Here is a 19,082-nt window from a genome sequence, read left to right on the forward strand (position 1 = left end):
AGTACCCTCAGGCTTACTAGGGTGGGGAAAAAAACCCATCCTGGTAAATTTGAGGTCAGATCAGTTCTCTGCTCTCGAAACCTGTTTTCTGTTGTTTAAGATGTTTATCAAGACAATACATGCACCGCTGAACATAGACCCTTATCAATAATTCTGCTTTTGCCCTTTGCCTTGTGATCTTTGTTGGACTCTTTATCAGTAGTTTCTGATTTTGCCCTTGTCCTGTTTCCTCAGAAGCATGTGATCTTTGTTCTCCTTTTAGCACTTTGAAGCATGTGATCTTTGTGACCTACTCCCTGTTATTACACACCCCCCCTTTTGAAATCCTTAATAAAAACTTGCTGGTTTTGTGGCTCAGGTGGGCATCACAGTCCTACTGATATCTGATGTCACCCCCAGAGGCCCAGCTGTAAAATTCCTCTCTTTGTACCCTTTCTCTTTATTTCTCAGCCAGCTGACACTTATGGAAAATAGAAAGAACCTACGTTGAAATATTTGGGGCAGGTTCTCCTGATATACTATCGTTCTAATGCCTTGAACTCAGGAACTTAGTATCAAAAGCACTCACTAAAAGCTTATTGAATAAATGAGTGCATGTCTGCATAAAAGAAGGACCAAAATAATTTAGTGATGACCTCACATGACTTCTCAATACAAACTTCTTGTCTGGGTGCAGTGGCTCACACCTGTAATCCCTGCACTTTGGGAGGCTGAGGACAGCTGATCACCTGAGGTCAGTAGTTCAGGACCATCCTGGCCAACATGGTGAAACCCATCTCTACTGAAAATACAAAAACTACCCGGGCATGGTGTCAGGCACCAATAGTCCCAGCTACTCGAGAGGCTGAGACAAGAGAATCACCTGAACCCGGGAGGTGGAAGTTGCAGTGAGCAGAGATCATGCCACTGCACTCCAGCCTGGGTGACAGAGCAAGACTCTGTCTCAAAATAATAATAATAATAATAATAATAGTGATGATAAATAAATAAATAACATAAATAAATAAATTGACATCAGCAAAAACTTCTTGCCAGCTCCTCTAGGCATAAAAGATGTCTCTTTTGTGCACCACATTCTAAGGTGAAGCCAATCTTCTCTCCGCTATCCTCTGCTGATGGCAGCAATGACTCTGTACTTCAGAAAAGACTTCTCCCCACTATCAACTAGCAGTAATCCCTTCAGAAAAGTCCCACTTTAATCCAGTTGATTAAAGTGCTATTCTTGATCATTAGAATAAAGGCTATATGTAGGATTAAATTAAAATGCTAATTTCTTTTCTTTCTTTTTTTTTTTGAGACAGATTCTTGCTTTATCATCCAGGCTGGAGTGCAGAGACATGATCATGGCTCACTGCAACCTCAGCCTTCCGGGTTTAAGCGACTCTCCTGCTGGGATTGCAGGTGCGTGCCACCAAGCCTGACTAATTTTTGTATTTTTAGTAGAGATGGGGTTTTGCCATGTTGATCAGGTTGCTCACAAACTCCTGACCTCAGGTGATCCACCTGCCTTGGCCTCCTAAAGAGCTGGGATTACAGGTGTGAGCTACTGCACCTAGCCTAAAATGCTAATTTCTAAGCACACTGGTACCTGCTACTGTATATCGCTTTCACAAAAACTGACTACTAGGTCTGCTACAATGGCTTACGCCTGTAATCCCAGCACTTTGGGAAGCCAAAGTGGGAGGAGGATTCCTTGAGTTCAAGACCAGCCTGGGCAACATAGCAAGACCCTGTGTCTATTTTTTTTAAAGGATTACTTATCTATCTGCTTATATTTGAATTTGAATTACCTTTTTGAATTTGTTACTATGTTTATTTCTCCTTAATTTAAAAAAATTATTGGCAATTGAGGAGAGTTTTATTTGATCAGTGGTATCTTTGCATAAATTGTTATGCCAGCCGGGTGTGGTTGCTCACTTTTGTAATCCCAGCACTTTGGGAGGCTGAAGTCGGTGAATAGCTTGAGGCCAGGAGTTTGAGAGCAGCCTGGCCAACATGGTGAAATCTGTCTCTACTAAAATTACAAAAATTAGCCAGGTATGCTGTTGCACACCTGTAATCCCAGCTACTCAGGAGGCTGAGGCACAAGAATCTCTTGAACCCATAGGTGGAGGTTGCAGTGAGCCAAGACCATGCCACAGCACTCTAGCCTGGGCAACAGAGTGAGAGTCTGTCTCAAAAAAAAAAAAAGGCTAGGTGCGGTGGCTCACATCCATAATCTCAGGACTTTGGGAGGCCAAGATGAGAGGATCACCTGAGGTCAGGAGCTCGAGACCAGCTGGACCAACATGGAGAAACCCTGTCTCTACTAAAAACGCAAAATTAGCTGGGCGTGGTGGCACATGCCTGTAATCCCAGCTACTCGGGAGGCCGGTGGCACATGCCTGTAATCCCAGCTACTCGGGAGGCCGAAACAGGATAATTGCTTGAACCCGGGAGGTGGAGGTTGCAGTGAGTTGAGGTCGCGCCACTGCACTCCAGCCTGGGCAACAAGAGCAAAACTCCATCTCAAAAAAAAAAAAAAAAATTAGGCTGCCTAATAATCCCTAACACCGCTGTTCACCAAACAGCCACTAAAAAAGGTAAAAAGTTAAAGACAGAGTAGTTCAAGCAAATAACTAAAAACAATGATTCTAATATATTAAGTGAGAATATTATTTCTCAGGATGTTTCAGGTATTTACAGTATGTAGAATATACCTCATATAGAATCAGATAACTCCAAATCCATTTTGGTTTGGTATCTCTATAAAAATAAATTATGATTTTATACAGACTGCATCAAAGGGGGAAAATATTGATAAAATCTGCAAACGTACCATTCCATAGACCATTATTAATAACGTCACCTTCAGTTGTGATTTTGGATGTATGCTCATTCTTAAGCTGAACTTCAATCTTTCCACCACGAAGTGCAATCAGGAGCCATGCTGAGTGATTGACAGATTCTGCTTACAGTATCATGCCTTCTGAATCATATGTCCAGAAATGAAATTCTGCTGAAAATCTAAACAATGGACAAAGAGAGATCCTTAAGAGTGAGAAATACAGAAGGCTCAATGCATTATTCTTTTTTTCTTGTACTGACAAATGGTAACACAGACAAAGAGTCAATTATTTTTTTCTGTTTCTCGAATTAATTAAAGAGAAGGGCAGAATTAAGCTGCTCATGTATTATCTCTGGCTCCATGTATGTTTAAAATTAAGTTATTATATTTTGTTGTTTATTCTTGCAATTTTTTCCCCAGGGAACAGATGCTTTGGTAATTTGTCATCTTTCTTTGGCATATGTTTTGAAAGCACTTTCCAAATGCTGGAATTAATACACAGGTATAAGTATCAGGCATACTATATCTCTCCTGGAGCCTTTTATACACTACATAATCTGACATTAAGAAGTGGTAGTTTTTTGTTTGTTTGTTTTTGTTTTTGCTATATACATAAGTGATCATAAAATGTGCTACAATTTCATTGTTGGTTTATTCATTAAAAGCCATATTTTCCCTATAATTTCGCATATCAGGAATCACTCTTGGAGATCTACAAGATGGCATATGGATGACTGCAGACATCATTAAGCCTTCACATGTGGTAAGAAAGGTAAAATTTAAAAACTTAAAATACATCTATTAGCTTTCCTAAAACTCTAATTGCATAAGTCACTGTAGTAGAATACACATAAGGAAAACTTAAAAGACATAGTCTACCCATGAGTGCTGGCAACATCTGTTGCTATTAAGACTCTAGATATACATGTAGCTATTACAGGGGAGAAAAGTCTTAGGATGCAGGACTTAAAATAACATGTGTTGATTCAGCATCCTTAAAACACTTCAATGAGAATCAGCATTGAAGTTTCCAAGGGACTAGCAAATCCAAATGATTGACGAAAGACAAACAGGGAAAAGGAATGATAGGTGAGTAACTATTAGTCACCTAAGTTAAAATAAAGGTAATTTAAGTTAAAGAGTCTGGACTTCAGATAATTGCTAAATTAGGCAGGACAGAATCCCACACTCTTACCACAATATAGTATAATAGTAATAGTAATAGAGGCACCATTTGCAATGGGGCACAGATCTCCCTCAAATGGAACAAAGAAAAGGTGACAAAATGAATGTTTTCATCTTTAGAATTCCAAAGAAATACTTAAAAAGAGGTAAAATGTGGAGTAAAGTATGTTGGATGGATAACAATGTAGTAGGAATTTACTGAACTCAGATTATGTGAAAAAGAACAATTTTGCTTGGAATAAGGACTTCTATCCTCTTTCATAATTATCTGGGCATTTTGCTGATGTGAAGCAATATTATCTTGCCAAAATCCAAATCTGTGTATGCTCAAGAACTTCCAGCAGTTGATTCTATTATGGAGATAATTTCCTTTACTTTGTAAAATCAGGCTGAAATCATAGTTTCAAAGGTTCGTGTTCTGCATATTTTGTTTCTGGAATATATCATCAGCATATTGATTCATTACAATGGGGAACAATTCATTCTTTTTCACAAGCATGGTAAAGTGGAAAATAGAGTGAATTTGTTGACATTTACATAGGGAAAGTATTTGATCATAAGCAACAGACGTAAAGAAATTTGCAAAAATAAATAAAAGCACTAGCTATTCTTAGTGTTGGTCACACGGGGCAGTTTATTAAAACTCATCAAGCCGTACATTTAATCTAATGTGTACATTTCAATACATACTTTATATTTCAATGAAAAGTTTAAAATAAATAATAAATTCTGGAAAAAATAATTTGGCCAATTCTGATCCCATGTTAGAGATCAAACTACTGTGAATCGTCAGTGAGAAATGAACAAACTCCTGGAGATTGGCTCCAGGACCTCTGGATGGTATCAATATCCACAGACGCTCAAGTCCCTTATATAAAATGGCATAGTGTTTACATATAACCTATGCACATCCTCCCAAGTACTTTAAGTCATCTCTACATTATGTATAATACTCAATACAATGTAAATGTTATGTAAATAGTTGTCATACTGTATTGTGTCTTATTTGTATTATTGTGTATTGTATTGTCATTGTGTCTTTTTCTGAATATTATCTATCCGAAGTTGGTTAAATCCACAGATGAGGAACTCAAGGATTTGGAGGATCAATTGTATTCCTAAAAGCGTTATTTACTACAACAAATATTTTTCTGTCATTCTCATTATTCTCATAGCAGGGAAGGGTTTTCTCCAATCTCTATCATTAGAAGATATTACTTGCTCTGTGATGTTAAAGGAAAAAACCACATATTGGGAGAAATAAAGTGTGGAAGGAGCACAGTTGCTTAAGTATTTATGTAAGTTATTGATTTTAGAATAATTTTCAATGTTTTTAATAATGTCTATGAATTTAGTTGAATTATTTAATGAATAATCATTCATGTATCTAACATTAAATTCTAAAGACACATGCTTATTTAATTAAAATATTTTAAAATTTGAACTGTATAATCTGTCTCAAGTATTTTTCCTTCTCATTATTCCAAAAAAAAAAAAATCCAATTTCTTTCTTTTACTTCCAACAATGTATGCTTCTGAGAAAATCTGATAACTAAAGTACAATTATGGCAGATCACCTGAGGTGATCACCTGAGGTCAGGAGTTTGAGATCACCCTGGGCAACGTGGTAAAACTCTGTCTCTACTAAAAATACAAAAAGTAGCTGGGTGTGGTGGCTCACGCCTGTAGTCCTAGCTACTCAGGAGGCTGAAGCAGGAGAATTGCTTGACCTGGGAGGTGAAGGTTGCAGTGAGACAAGATTGTGCCACTGCACTCCAGCCTGGGCAACAGAGCAAGACTCTGTATCAAAAATAAATAAATAAAATAAAATAAAAATTGGATCATAAACATTGCTATAAAAAAATAAAGTAGAATCATGACTAAAAAAATAAGCAATTACTTCATTTCTTAACTCAATCTAACTATGATAATAATGGATAAAGTATTTAGATAGCCAACTAAAATTATGTAATGTATGTCTTTAAAATGCCACTTAAGCAAGTTTAAATTTTTTCCTTAATAATTTTGAATATAATGATATTCTAAAAGCAATACTGAGTATTTTTTATTACCTAGTTTTCATAACATGTGTAAAGAATAATGGAAATTTCACAAGTACATTAAATCTACTTTCCCAGCTTCTTAGTAAATATGCATTTTCTACAAAAAGAATAATATGGAATAATGTAAAATGTTCATGGGGGAAAGTCAGCCTAGAATGACTCAAAAAGGTTTTAGCATGAAAATTACATGTGTGAAGGAGTAAATTAACTTTAGGGTTCCCCAAATCATCTGATTGGTAATATGACTATATTATCTGATAGGTAATACAATTTCACACATTTCAAACCTTTTCAGCCACTTTTCTTCTGCCCTTATCTGCTTAACCTCTAGAAATTATCATTGGTATTGGTTCCTCACCTGCTGATTTCTGGCAAATGAAATTTTAAATATAAAACAACCCCTGAAATCTGCTCTGCCAAGTAAAGTAATTCATACTGTGTGTCAAGTTTCAAGGGAAGGCACACTGAAACAACCTGGAATTGAAGAAACCAAATAAACTACAAGAAAATCAAAATGCATAGGTTATTGCTTAATGTTTGTGTGAGGTCATGTATTTTTGTTTGGTTACTAATGTATCATCTGTAATACACTAAAATAATTAAGAATATTTTTGGTAATAATGAAGACATATCTTCCATTTCCTTGTATAGTCTATCTATCAGTATAACCTCCAAGAATACGTGTGTTTTAAAGTCTCGTTCAATGTGCATGGCTTTCGATCTTTGTCTTTAATACTTCCTTTGCAAATTTTCGTCCTAAACACAAACTCTTTCTTCAAGAACCAATATATATTTCTTTAATTAACAGTCAGGTATAATATCTCCCATGAATTATGTCTGAAAATTATTTTTATTTGAAGTCAGAAATAGGTGTAAGAATTAATGTATCAATAAACAGCACCTCATTCATTCACTCATTCATTTATTAAGCAAAAGTTTTCTGAGCAAGAATGTGCTATCTAGATAGTAAAGGGAATACTGGAAAACATGAAGGAAATAAATATAAATTAAAGTCTCATAGTCTCCAAGGAATTTACAAGAAGATTATTTAAAGTGATCACATATGGTATCAAGTGTTTTTTTCTATGAGTGAAAACAAACATTAAAATGAAAAGCTTTAAACATATAAATTATTGAGCACCTATGAGGATATTTTAAGGAGAACTACGTACATAGCACTGTATTAAGTATAGGCCCAGAAATAATACTTTATTTCCCCTTAAAACTTTAATAAGTCTATTTCAAGGCAGACGGTGATATGTAACTACACCAAATAGTTACACCAAATGATAAAGGACTAAAGTACAAGATAGATGTTCACACAGCATGGCATTTCAATTAAGTAGTGCCATACCAAAATTACTACACGCGCCAATTAGCTTATTACCAAGTAGGTTGCACATGATTGAATGTGACATTTTTCTGGACACATACAGCTTTGTCTTGGCAACAGATATAGAGGTATGTGTGTACACTTAGTTAAATCATTATTTAGGCATTTTTTTTATGGTCTGCCTCATAATTATATATAATTTTACCTTCACTTGTCAAAAAAATATGCAGGAAAAAAAAGAGCTCAGATGGTGACATTTATTTCAATGAAGTAAAAATGAGCACCTACCCCCAATATTCAATTCCTGGGTCAATTATGCATTAAATCTAAGTAACTAAAAGCAAGTTTGAGAGACACAGATTAAGAAATCAACCTCTCTGAATTATGATATACGTAACCCCACTAAATCCTAGAAATGGTTAAAAGGGTACATTAAAACTGCACTTGTACCCTCTGAAACTTTATGAGCACTTTATAAACCTTAAAATGCCTAAGGCATGATCAAACTAGTCAGAGTGGAATCCAGAAAAGTAGACACTGGAAAATGTTTTCACCGAAGTTTCTGTGGGAGAATTTTTCACAATGAGGGCTATTAAACTCAGCTTTTCTTGATTTCTTAAGTAAACATACAAGTTGTATTTTATAAATGTACAGGCTACAGATAAGTACTCTCTAAACTGTGACTCTATACTCTTTTTTTTAAACCCAGTCACTAATTATCCCCAATGTTTATTACTTACATGACCATAATTAGTAAATAATAATGACTCATAACCTGCTTAAAGCTACAGCAATTATTGTAGAACGTCTGTATTTTCCTGACCTAACTCAGCTATGTGAAAATAAGTATCTAGGATCTCTCATTTTAGAAAACGGTGAAAAGTTAAGCTTTGTAAAATGTTTACCTCACAACTCTTCTGATCTTGGGCAAGTTTGAATCCTTTCTTCCCATCACAGTAGCAAGTGTAACCTCCAGGGTAATTGACACAAAGCTGAGCACACATGTTCTCAGAGCATTCATCTATATCTGAGGTAAACACGCGCACACACACACACACACACACACACACACACACAAACTTTAATATCTCCTAAATGTTCAATCTTATAGGCACAGGAATGTTATGATTGTAGTATGATATAATCAATGATAATCAAGCCTTAGGGAAAGAAATACTATGACATCAAACTACATTATATTTAAATGTAGTTTAATTATATATGTAAGTATTATATTTAAATACTTAACATGGAAATTTAAACGACTTACAAGTATAATTTTTATTTATTTACATATTTGAAACAAAAATTAATTTATGACTTTCAGTGATTAAGTAAAGTATAACAATTCTACCAAATTTCTCATTTTGAATTTGAAGGAAAAAAAGATTGAGAATCTCAACCTAACTGTCATTTCTGATTATTTGAATCCCATTGAGATTACCTCACAATTCATTGCTTTGAAAAAAAGAAAAAAGAAATGAGAAGGGGAAGAGGAAGGGAGAGGATGATGGGGAAGTAAAGGAAAGGAAAGGTAGGGAAGGGAAGGGAAGAAAAGACCCCTTTAACTGAAGGTTGATACAATCAAGAATTAAATGACAATATCAAGAACATTGGAACCCTCATAATGCCAAAATTAATGGTGCCAGTGAATTTAGGGAAATATCTTTCTGTTTTTTTTTTCCAAATAAAAACCTCACTGTGATATAATCTCCCATATTATGAAATCTTCTACATGGTCCCTGTCCCTACTCCATACTTTAAGAAAATCATTCTTGGAAATTTATAATATTATGTTGAAGCAAACATCTATCTCAGAGTTATATAAGATCATTGACATTTTCATTGGATATGCCCTATGACCTTTAAAACTCCACAAGTTCATAAATGCTATTATTGATTGTTCTCATAAAATAATTTAAAATAGATTCCCAAAATTAATAATCCTTAGTATTAAAATGGCTTATTATTAAAGTTATAGATAGATAGAGTCATATAGAAATCTTTTTAAAAAATATGTCATTCATTAAATAAAACTACAGTACAGGTGATGAAGTTGGCTAATGATAAATCTTGCAGACATCTAGAGTTTTCCACAGTAATTTCTATCTGCAATGGTGGGAAAGGAGAAATGTGTGTGTGGGGGGCAGGGGAATATTTTTGGTGAGTGCAAAAGGAGATAGGACATCAAAATCTCAAAAACAGCATACGTAGTTAAAAAATATATTGTAAAATTATTATTGATTTAGGCAACTTCATAGAGACAGAAAACAAGATTACAGGTTACCGCCATCAAGGTAACTAATAAAAGAAAACTCATTGCTTAATGGTTACTACTTAAAAGTTTCTGTTGGGGGCTGAAGAAAAACTTTGGAAATAGCAGTGATGGCTGCATAAAGGCATGAATGTAATTAATGCCACTGAATTGTACATTTAAAAATGGTTAAAATAGTACATTAAGACTGTACTTGTACCCCCTAAATCTATTTTTTAAAAGGTACATTATACGTGTGTGAATATACAAACACACACACACACACACACACACATATATATATACAGCCACAATAGAAAAATTAGTATTGATTAGTTCCAGCCATGGCATTAAATCTGTTTTAAAATTTTAAGAAATCGAAAGGAAGGTATGAGATAATCTGTATATCATAATAAACAAACCTACAAACAAACAACTATAATATATTGAAGCTTCCTGAGGCACACAGGGCAGCGCCACTGCAGTCACATGAAGTAATAGCACCTTCAAGGGGTTGCCCCAAACCCACAGGCTCTGACATTACTGATCAATACTTCTTAAATTTCTAAAGTATTGTTATCATTTCTTTATCATGATATAATAGAACTGTGTCATTTTTTTATTTTAGAATAAATGATTTATTTATATATGCACAGAAAAATCACTGAAAAGCTTGGAATAAAAACTAAAGTTTTTAACCATGCTCATTGTCTCACTCAGATGATTTTTAAGTTTGTGTCTTTCTTTTCTATCTATTGTTTTTCCTTCCAAAGTGAAATTCTCTTTATCTTTGAATATGATGTAAATGACGTGAAAATATGTTTATCTTGTTTTTATCACACATGGAAGTCTCCAATTCATAGGTAGCTCAAAGGGCCAATTGGCGTGCATAACATTAAACTTAAAGAGCATATGCCTTACATACTCTTACTCTGGAAGGAAGGAAGCCAGTGATCACCCAACTGAACAAGCTATATTAGGGATAAGAAAATATGACTGTTGATGTCAAACAAAACCAATGCTTTTAAATACCATTTCAGGGTTCACACCCAACCTCTCCACCATCAGTAATGACACCACCATCATTCTACCTTCACAAGACTTTGATCTGAGATTATATCTGTAGCATTCAGGGCATTCACATTCAAAATCTCCTGGGATGTTCTTGCACACAGCTGTGCCACAAATGCTTGGCTTCAAAGAGCATTCATCCACATCTATAAATAAAATCACTATATTAAAAAACATTTTTCCCATACCAGCAAACACTAGCAAAGAACTCTTGATTTTTGTTTCCTGGATCTAGTTTACTATATGTAATGAGATAACAGATTGGCCTTCGGACAAAAAAAAAAACATTAAATCTATCATCATATGTTAGTTCACTGAATATGATTTCTTTCTACAAATGCACAAGGAATTTGATTGATGTTTGCCATGTTCCTTTCTAGTTATGTTAAGGAGAAGGCTTTAAAAATTTTCTTATTTGCCAGGTTGTGGTATGACAATAAATGGAAGTCTTGGAAACAGATTCACTGCATATTATCACAAGTATTTTTTTGTACATGGGATGGCTCATCTATTCGATCTTGTTTCTTTGGAAAAGAACAAATATCTAATTTATACACTACTATTGTTGTCTAAAGTAGACAATAGTGATTCAAATTTAAAATAAGATTAAAGTCTCTAAGTACTTATAAATCTGCAGTTAATCCAATATGAATTTAGTGCTAAATGGATATTCTAGAAATTTCAGATGCACATATTATATTGTGAAATTAAGAAGGAGACAACATATTGATAGTAACTAGTTACTAGATGAGGACCTGTGAAGAAAACAAAACATGTGACAGAAATAGTTCAACGGAGATGGAATTATTAGTGAACCCTTCTGTGTACTCTCTGGAGAAAGACAAATTCAGAACAGAAAATATGTTTTCTATTCTAAAAGTTGACAGCTTTTTTTCCAGATTAATCATCAAAATTTAGGATATTATTTAAAATAACTTGCACAAAAATAATAAAAACAGTTCCCTTGTAGGAATTTTTCTATATTTTCACTGTATCATTGGCAATGTCTTGAGTGTGAAATTGTACTACCATTTTGTAAAATGTTACCTTTAAGGGAAAACAGGGTAAAGGGTACATAGCATCTCTCTGTATTACTTCTTACAACTTCATGTGAATCTTTAATTAATTCAAAGTAAAATATACAATTTTTTAAAAAGAGCTAAAAACTCTATGTTTTTGAAATAAAGTAAGCCTGAGCAACAGTGGGACACTGTCTCTACAAAGTTTTTTTTTTTCTTAAATTAGCCAGGAGTGGCCGGGCATGGCGGCAGTGCTATAATCCTAGCACTTTGGGAAGCAAAGTGTTCGAGACCAGCCTGAGCAACATGGTGGAACCCGACTCCTATATACTGAAAAAAAAAAAAAAAAAAAAGCAAAAGAGAAAAACATTAGCCAGGAGTGGTGGCATGTGTTCTTGTTACTAAGGAAGATAAGGCAAGAGGATTACTTGAACCCAGAAGCTGGAGTGCCTTGAACTATGATTGCACCACTCCACTCCATCCTGGGCAACAGCGGGAGACCCTGTCACTAAATAAATAAATAATAAAATATAATAAAATCAGTAAAAATATGTCAATAAGTTTATTTGGTTTGAGGCATATTTCGGGGAATTATTTAGATCATACAAGTTTAAGTTACAGTGCATTGGTTTTATGACTCCACACTGACATCTAATGTTTGATTGAAAGGTTTTATGCTTTCAGCTGGGCACAGTGGCTCATGTCTGTAATCCCAGCACTTTGGAAGGCCAAGGCAGGCAGATCACTTGAGCTCAGGCGTTCAAGACCAGCCTGGTCAACATGGCAAAACCCCGTCTTTACCGAAAAATACAAAATTAGACAGGCGTGGTGGCGTGCATCTGTAGTCCCAGCTATTCGGGAGGCAGAGGCAGGAGAATCACTTGAATCCGGGAAACAGAGGTTGTAGTGAGTCAAGCTCACACTACATTCCAGCCTGGGCATCATAGCGAGACTCTGTCTCAAAAAAAAAAAAAAAAAAAAAAAAAGAAGAAGAAGAAGAAGAAAGAAAAAAGAAGAAAGAAGAAGAAGAAAGAGAAAAGTTAAGTTTTATTTATTCTTTCATCTTTAGACAGTTACTGGCAACTGGATCCCAACCATTTCTACATCTTGGCAAACGTCCCATTGTAATAGTTTTTTTTTTTTTTTTTTTCTTTATTAGATGGAGTCTCCCTCTGTTGTCCAGGCTAAGCGCAGTAGCGCGATCTCGGCTCACCGGAAGCTCCACCTCCCGGGTTCACGCCATTCTCCTGCCTCAGCCTCCAGAGTAGCTGGGACTGCAGGCGCCCGCCACCACACCCAGATAATTTTTTGTACTTTTACTAGAGACCGGGTTTCACCGTGTTAGCCAGGATGATCTCGATCTCCTGACCTCCTGATCCACCCGCCTCGGCCTCCCGAAGTGCTGGGATTACAGGCGTGAGCCACCGCACCTGGCTGTAATAGATTTTTATATATTCTTCTATCTGTTTTCTACGCTATTACTTACATATCATGGGTAAACAATAATGCAAATGAATATAAGGACAGATGTGGTCATCAGGAACATTCCTATTAATAAGAGCACTTTTGTAATCATTTACACATATACATGTGTATTAACTGAGTGGATAAGAATTAAATACTTTTTAGTTTTTAAAAAGTCACAAATTTGGCCACGTGTGGTGACTCATGCCTGTAATCCCATGACCTTGTGAGGTTGAATTGGATGGATGGCTTCAACCCAAGAATTTGAGACCAGCCTGGACAATATGAGAAAACTCCATCTGTATCTGTACAAAAGCTACAAACATTAGCCAGGCATGGTGGTGCACGCCTGTAGTCCCAGCTACTTGGGAGGCTGAGGTGAGAGGACCTCCCAGGAGGTTGAGGCTGTAGTGAGTTGAGATCGTTCCACTGCACTCCAGCCTAGGTGACAGAGCGAAACCCTGTCTATCTTAAAAAAACAATAAAAACACAAATTCTTTAGAAAGAGACTATGAAAGTATTTAAGAGTAGAAGTATGAATGGGTACTATTTGTTTACAAAATGCAGATGGTATCCAGCATTGTGATGGTTTTTCTATCATTCATGTTCTAATGACAGTCTTATTCTAAGCAGTCTCAAAATCCAAACTCAGACCTTCAAATAGGCAGATAAGAAACATACATGGTCACAAATTGGATAACTGTTTAGAAGAATTTGTTGTTGATGTAGTTCACTTTAGAGTCATTTAACTGCAGTTTAAATAATATTATAGTACATTTTATCATACTAAACACTGCTATTCAGTAAGAGATAGACGATTTGAACATGAATCCAATTTAGGGCTTTATCAAAACATATATAAAATAAAGAGTTGAACAAGAAATTCACATTTTAACTTACTTTTTTTTTAACATTTTAGCAAAAATAAAAAAAAGTAGTGGAGGAGAGAACTTGGATATTAATTGTATCCTGTTTCTAAAGGCAAATTTTAAGTCCAGGTGGGAAATTTCGTTTTTAGTCATCCATACACCTGGTATGAACACTTGAAGATTTAGTCATAGCATTAACACAGGCAAACTGAAAGACAGTATACAGAGAGAAAAAAAGTCAAAATTTAGGGATAGGAAAACAATGAAAAACAAAAGAAATGCACTAGTAAAATGACTTGTTAGAAAACTAAACTAACAGGGAATATTTAAGTCTGACGGAGAAAAAGGAGTTATGACAAATGATATGATCTTAAAGGTATAAAGAGAAAGAAAACTAGATCTTTTACTTTCCCAAAACCACAGCAGGAAATGAGGTGCCAGATGAAGAGTTGATGTTGGAAATCAGAAAAGTATTTCTGAAAAGGAAAAATGAAATACAATGGAAGAAGTTATTGCAGTGGATTTCTTTCTATGGCTATTTATCTTACTAGAAGAAAATAAAAAAGATAACGTCTGAAAACAAAGGATAAACAATTATTTTGCAAAGTTTGTAGCATGCAAAGACTTGCATTGAAACGTCACTTTATAATAAAATTCCTTATTGAAACATGCACACAAGTCTGTACATGCACATATAATAAGAAAATTTTTAAAAATCGTGTTATCAGTACTGTAAACTAAAATGCAGGTCAGGCACAGAGCTCCCACCTGTAAACCCAACACTTTGGGAGGCTGAGGCAGGAGGCTCACTTGAGTTCAAGATCAGTTTGGGCAACATGATGGAACTCCATCTCTACAAAAAACACAAAACAAAACTAGCTGGGCATGGTGGCATGCACTTGCAGCCCCAGCTACTTCGGAGGCTGAAGTCAGAGGATCAATTAAGCTCGGGAGGTCAAGGCTACAGTGAGCCATGATGGAGCCACTCCACTCCAGCCTGGGAGACAGAGTGAGACCCTATCTCTCAAAAACAAACAAAATCTAAAAAGCAGTTCCACAATATCACAAGGCTTCAATGTTGATAAAAATGTGTTAGTATAAGCACTTACAATCATTTTTCCAAAAATTTGCTAGTAAAATTTCTCTAACTGGGATTATTCTCACACAGTAAATGTGTTTTAATTCTACCATCCTGCTCTTACCTTTACAGTCTTTCTTATTTGAAAGCATAACAAAACCACTTTTACAGGAACAGTGGTAACTTCCAGGTGTATTATCACAAATTTGACTGCAACCTCCATTTATATTTGAGGGATCTTTGCGTTCATTTATGTCTAAAACAGGAAAAAAATAAATTATTTTTAAAGTAATATAACCAGCAGAGAACTTTTCAGGAGACCAATCCTGATGAGCTGGGGGGCGGGAGTTACTATACATACCAAATTCACACTTTTCTCCTTGCCAACCTGGTTTACAAATGCAAGTAAAAGAAGCTTTTCCTTCTTTGCAACTCATATATCCATCTTCATTGCATGGCAGAGGACTACATTGGTCTGGAATGGCTGAAGGAAATAGACATCTATTTATTTTTTTTACCTAATGTCATGGTAAAATAAAATTGTGTGCACTATAATAAAAATCCTGAAGTCTAGAACCAATGGAAAAAAAAACACAACTCCTTCTTTTAAATAATACTTTTCTTAAATTAAAAAGTGAGCCCATTGGGCAAATATTTATAATTATTTTGTAAAAGTAAACTACAGATGGCAGCAGTGGCCCGGCAGCAGTGGCCCGTCTACAGTGGCCACTGCCAAGATGCCTGCTGCAGCAGGGAGGTGGGCCAGGGCCTCCCACTCCACGGAGCAGGTAGGAGTCCCACACTCCTCGGATGCTGCTGCAGCTTCCCTGTCATGGCTCCGGACCTGGGTGTCTCTGTGCTCTTGGGGTCCTCCTCCTGCTGCCAGGCTTCTCTCCGCAGCAGGCATCCACTCTGATCTTAGAGGCATGGCTGGGGCTGCACATGCCCCAGAGCTGGTGAAAACCAAGGACAAGGGGGAGCCCCACCCCTTCCAAACTGGTGGGACAAGAGTGCCCTGAGTGCAGCTGCAGCTGCCCAAGCCTGGCTGGAAACCTGGGCATCTCTGTGCTCTTGAGGGCCTGGGAAGGCCAATTCTGCCCACCACAGGCTCAGCAGTGCCTGCTCTTGCTTCCTGGCCTCTCCTCACTCCTGGCACCCACTCTGGTCATGGAGCAAGGTTGGAGCTGAAGCCAGCTGCTCTTGCAGCCAGGCCGGGTGGGCATAGGTTCAGGGCAGTGCTAACATGCCAGCTCCCTGCCCCCTCCAGTCTTTGGGCTCCAACAAGCATGGGAAGGGAGCTGAGGGCGGTGCTGAGGGCAGCTCAGTGCTGGCCTGCAGACACCCCCTCGGCACAAACAGCCTGGGTGCCATGAACAGTGGCAGGAGGTAGACAGCTTCCTAGGTGGAAAAGGGTGGGTCCCTGTGAAGTCCCACCTTCAGGCTGGGGAAGGCCTGGGGCCTGTGGGCTGGGCTGTCAGTCCTGCTGACTGAAGGCGGAACACTTGGTGCTTTTTCCTGGGCCCACCCATGGCAGCCCATGGACCAGTCAGCATGTACTTTCCTCCTCTGAAGACCATAAAAATGAAGACCATAAAAACCCCAGACTCAGCCAGAGCACAGCAGATATCCAGACAACCAGCTGCAGAAAGGAGCTATCATCTCCAGGGCCTCCTCTGTACTGGGAGCTGCAGACATCGAATGACCTGTCTGCAGAGAACCACCCTCTCCAGGCCCTCCTCTGCTGAGAGCTGCTGATGGGACAACCAGCTGCAGAGAGAAGCCACCCACTCTAGGCCTCCTCTCTACTGAGAGCTGCAGAGACAATGGGATGACCTGGCTTCAAGTCCTCCTGTTTGCTGAGAGCTGAACACTTGATGGGACAACCTGCCTACAGAGATGAGCTACCCACTGAGGGTCTCCTCTGAGCTGTTCTAATGCTCAGTAAAGCTCCTATTCATCTTGCTCACCCTCCACTTTTCTGCATATCTCATTCTTCATGGATGCAGGACAAGAACTCAGGCAAAGGCACCACCAGCCACAGAAGTTTCCAGCCAGAAAAGCAACACCCCAAAGATCCCATAACACTACTTTTGCATTGCAAGTATATATAGTATTTCATAGTTGTAATTTAGATATTTTTCCAAATATATTACCTCATTTGAGCCTTAGAACAATTCCATAAGGTAGACAGAACAATACTATTCTCAACATTAAGAGAAAAAAGAGGCTAGGCATGATGGCTCACACCTGTAATCCCAGCACTTTGGGAGACCAAGGCAGGCAGATCCCTTGAGGCCTGGACAACAAGGTGAAACCCTGTCTTTACTAAAAATACAAAACTTAGCTGGGTATAGTGGCACACTTCTGTAGTCCCAGCTACTCGGGAATCTAAAGTACAAGAATTGTTGAACCTGGGAGGCAGAAGCTGCAGCAAGCCGAGATCATGCCACTGCAATAGAGCAAGGCTTTCTCTCAAAAAAAAAAAAAGAAAGAAAAAGTAAAAAGAAAACTTTCAATTTGGGCTAAGATGATGTAACAAGGAACAGATTTATCTTCCTGCCTTAAATAAGTAGAGATTCAGTCTAACTATGTAAAATAATGGTTTTTCAAACATTGGAGAACAGGAAGGAGAACACTGTGATTCCTAAGGAAAAGAAAATGAACAAGCTGAGACCTACAATTGGACCACATTACTGCCTGGAGATAGCTTCTATGCAACAGTGCAAGAAACACAAACAGATCCCAGTGGTCTCCCTGGGTTGAGAAAACAAATATTGGAGTTTGGGGAGATCAAATTAGAATTTTGCTGGTCAGAGTACCATAAAGGAAGAGAAAGGGAAAAAATGTGTGTGTATGGAAAGAGAGAGAGAAAGAGAGATAGAGGAAAAAAGAAAGACAGTCTCCAGAGATCTGCAAAAAGATCCCCTAGGGTCTTTGGCTGAATGATGATTTACACAGGAAAATTTCCAGAGCTCATAGAGGGATAGAGATAGTTTGTTTTAGACTGCCCAGACCTAAAATATTTCATAGTACAAAGGGCATCAGGTAGAATCCTCACAAGGATATAGACTTATTATTGAGGCTAAATTAGTTTTAAGCTAATGTCTACTCGAGATTGCCTTAACAGAGCTTAAAATCAAACCTCAAAACATTTGTTTTTAATGTATTTCACATAAGTTACCTAAATGCCACTACAAAATCAAACACTATTTGGAAGAAGACAAGAAAATCCAGGACCCAGTAACATAAGCTGTAAGCTTATTTTCTTTTCCTTAGGAGTCACAGTGTTCTGCTTCCTGTTCTCCACTGTTCAAAACCATTATTTTATATACTTAGACCAAAGTTCTACTTATTTAAGGCAGGAGGATAAACTTGGTCCCTATTACATCATCTTAGCCCAAATTGAAAGTTCCAAGTTCTTTTTTCTATTTATACTGAGAATAGTATTGTTTGCTTTGTCCAGTAAACAATTAAAAATAAGTAGAGGTCAGATGCAGTGGTTCTCTCTGCACTATGGGAGGCAGAGGAGGGAGGACACTTGAGGCCAGGAGTTAAGACCAGCTTGGGCAACATAGCGAGATGTAATCTTTAAAATTAATTTAAAGAATAAATTCCCCAGCTGTGGTTGGGGGAACATGCCTGTTGTCCCAGCCATTTGAAAGGCTAAGGGAGGGGTATAGCTTGAGTCAAGGAGTTTGAAGTTACTGTGAGGTATGATCACACCACTGGACCCCAGCCTCAGTAACGGTGATACCTTATATCCAAATAAAATAAAATACAATATAAAATTAAGTTAAAAAATAAATAGGCATGTAAAGAAACAAGAAAAAACTAATTTATAACCAAGAGAAAAATCAATAGATGAAAATATATCCAAAATTAAAGAGATGACCAAAACTCAGAAAAATAAATAAATAAA

The 19,082-nt window shown here is 37.0% G+C and overlaps 1 protein-coding gene across 1 annotated transcript; it reads right to left on the reverse strand.

Annotated features, from left to right (window-relative positions):
* Positions 1-10,667: 10,667 nt before the first annotated feature.
* Positions 10,668-15,601, reverse strand: LOC100987890 (vitamin K-dependent protein S-like). The gene is made up of 3 exons (XM_055110858.2): positions 15,525-15,601; positions 15,288-15,419; positions 10,668-10,879 (listed from the first exon to the last, which is right to left on the reverse strand). The coding sequence occupies exons 1-3, from the start codon at positions 15,598-15,600 to the stop codon at positions 10,668-10,670; spliced, it is 420 nt and encodes a 139-aa protein (XP_054966833.2). The 5' UTR covers position 15,601.
* Between the last annotated feature and the right edge of the window lie 3,481 nt (positions 15,602-19,082).

Source organism: Pan paniscus, chromosome 2 (genome assembly GCF_029289425.2).
Source record: "Pan paniscus chromosome 2, NHGRI_mPanPan1-v2.0_pri, whole genome shotgun sequence".
Classification (NCBI taxonomy): domain Eukaryota; kingdom Metazoa; phylum Chordata; class Mammalia; order Primates; family Hominidae; genus Pan; species Pan paniscus.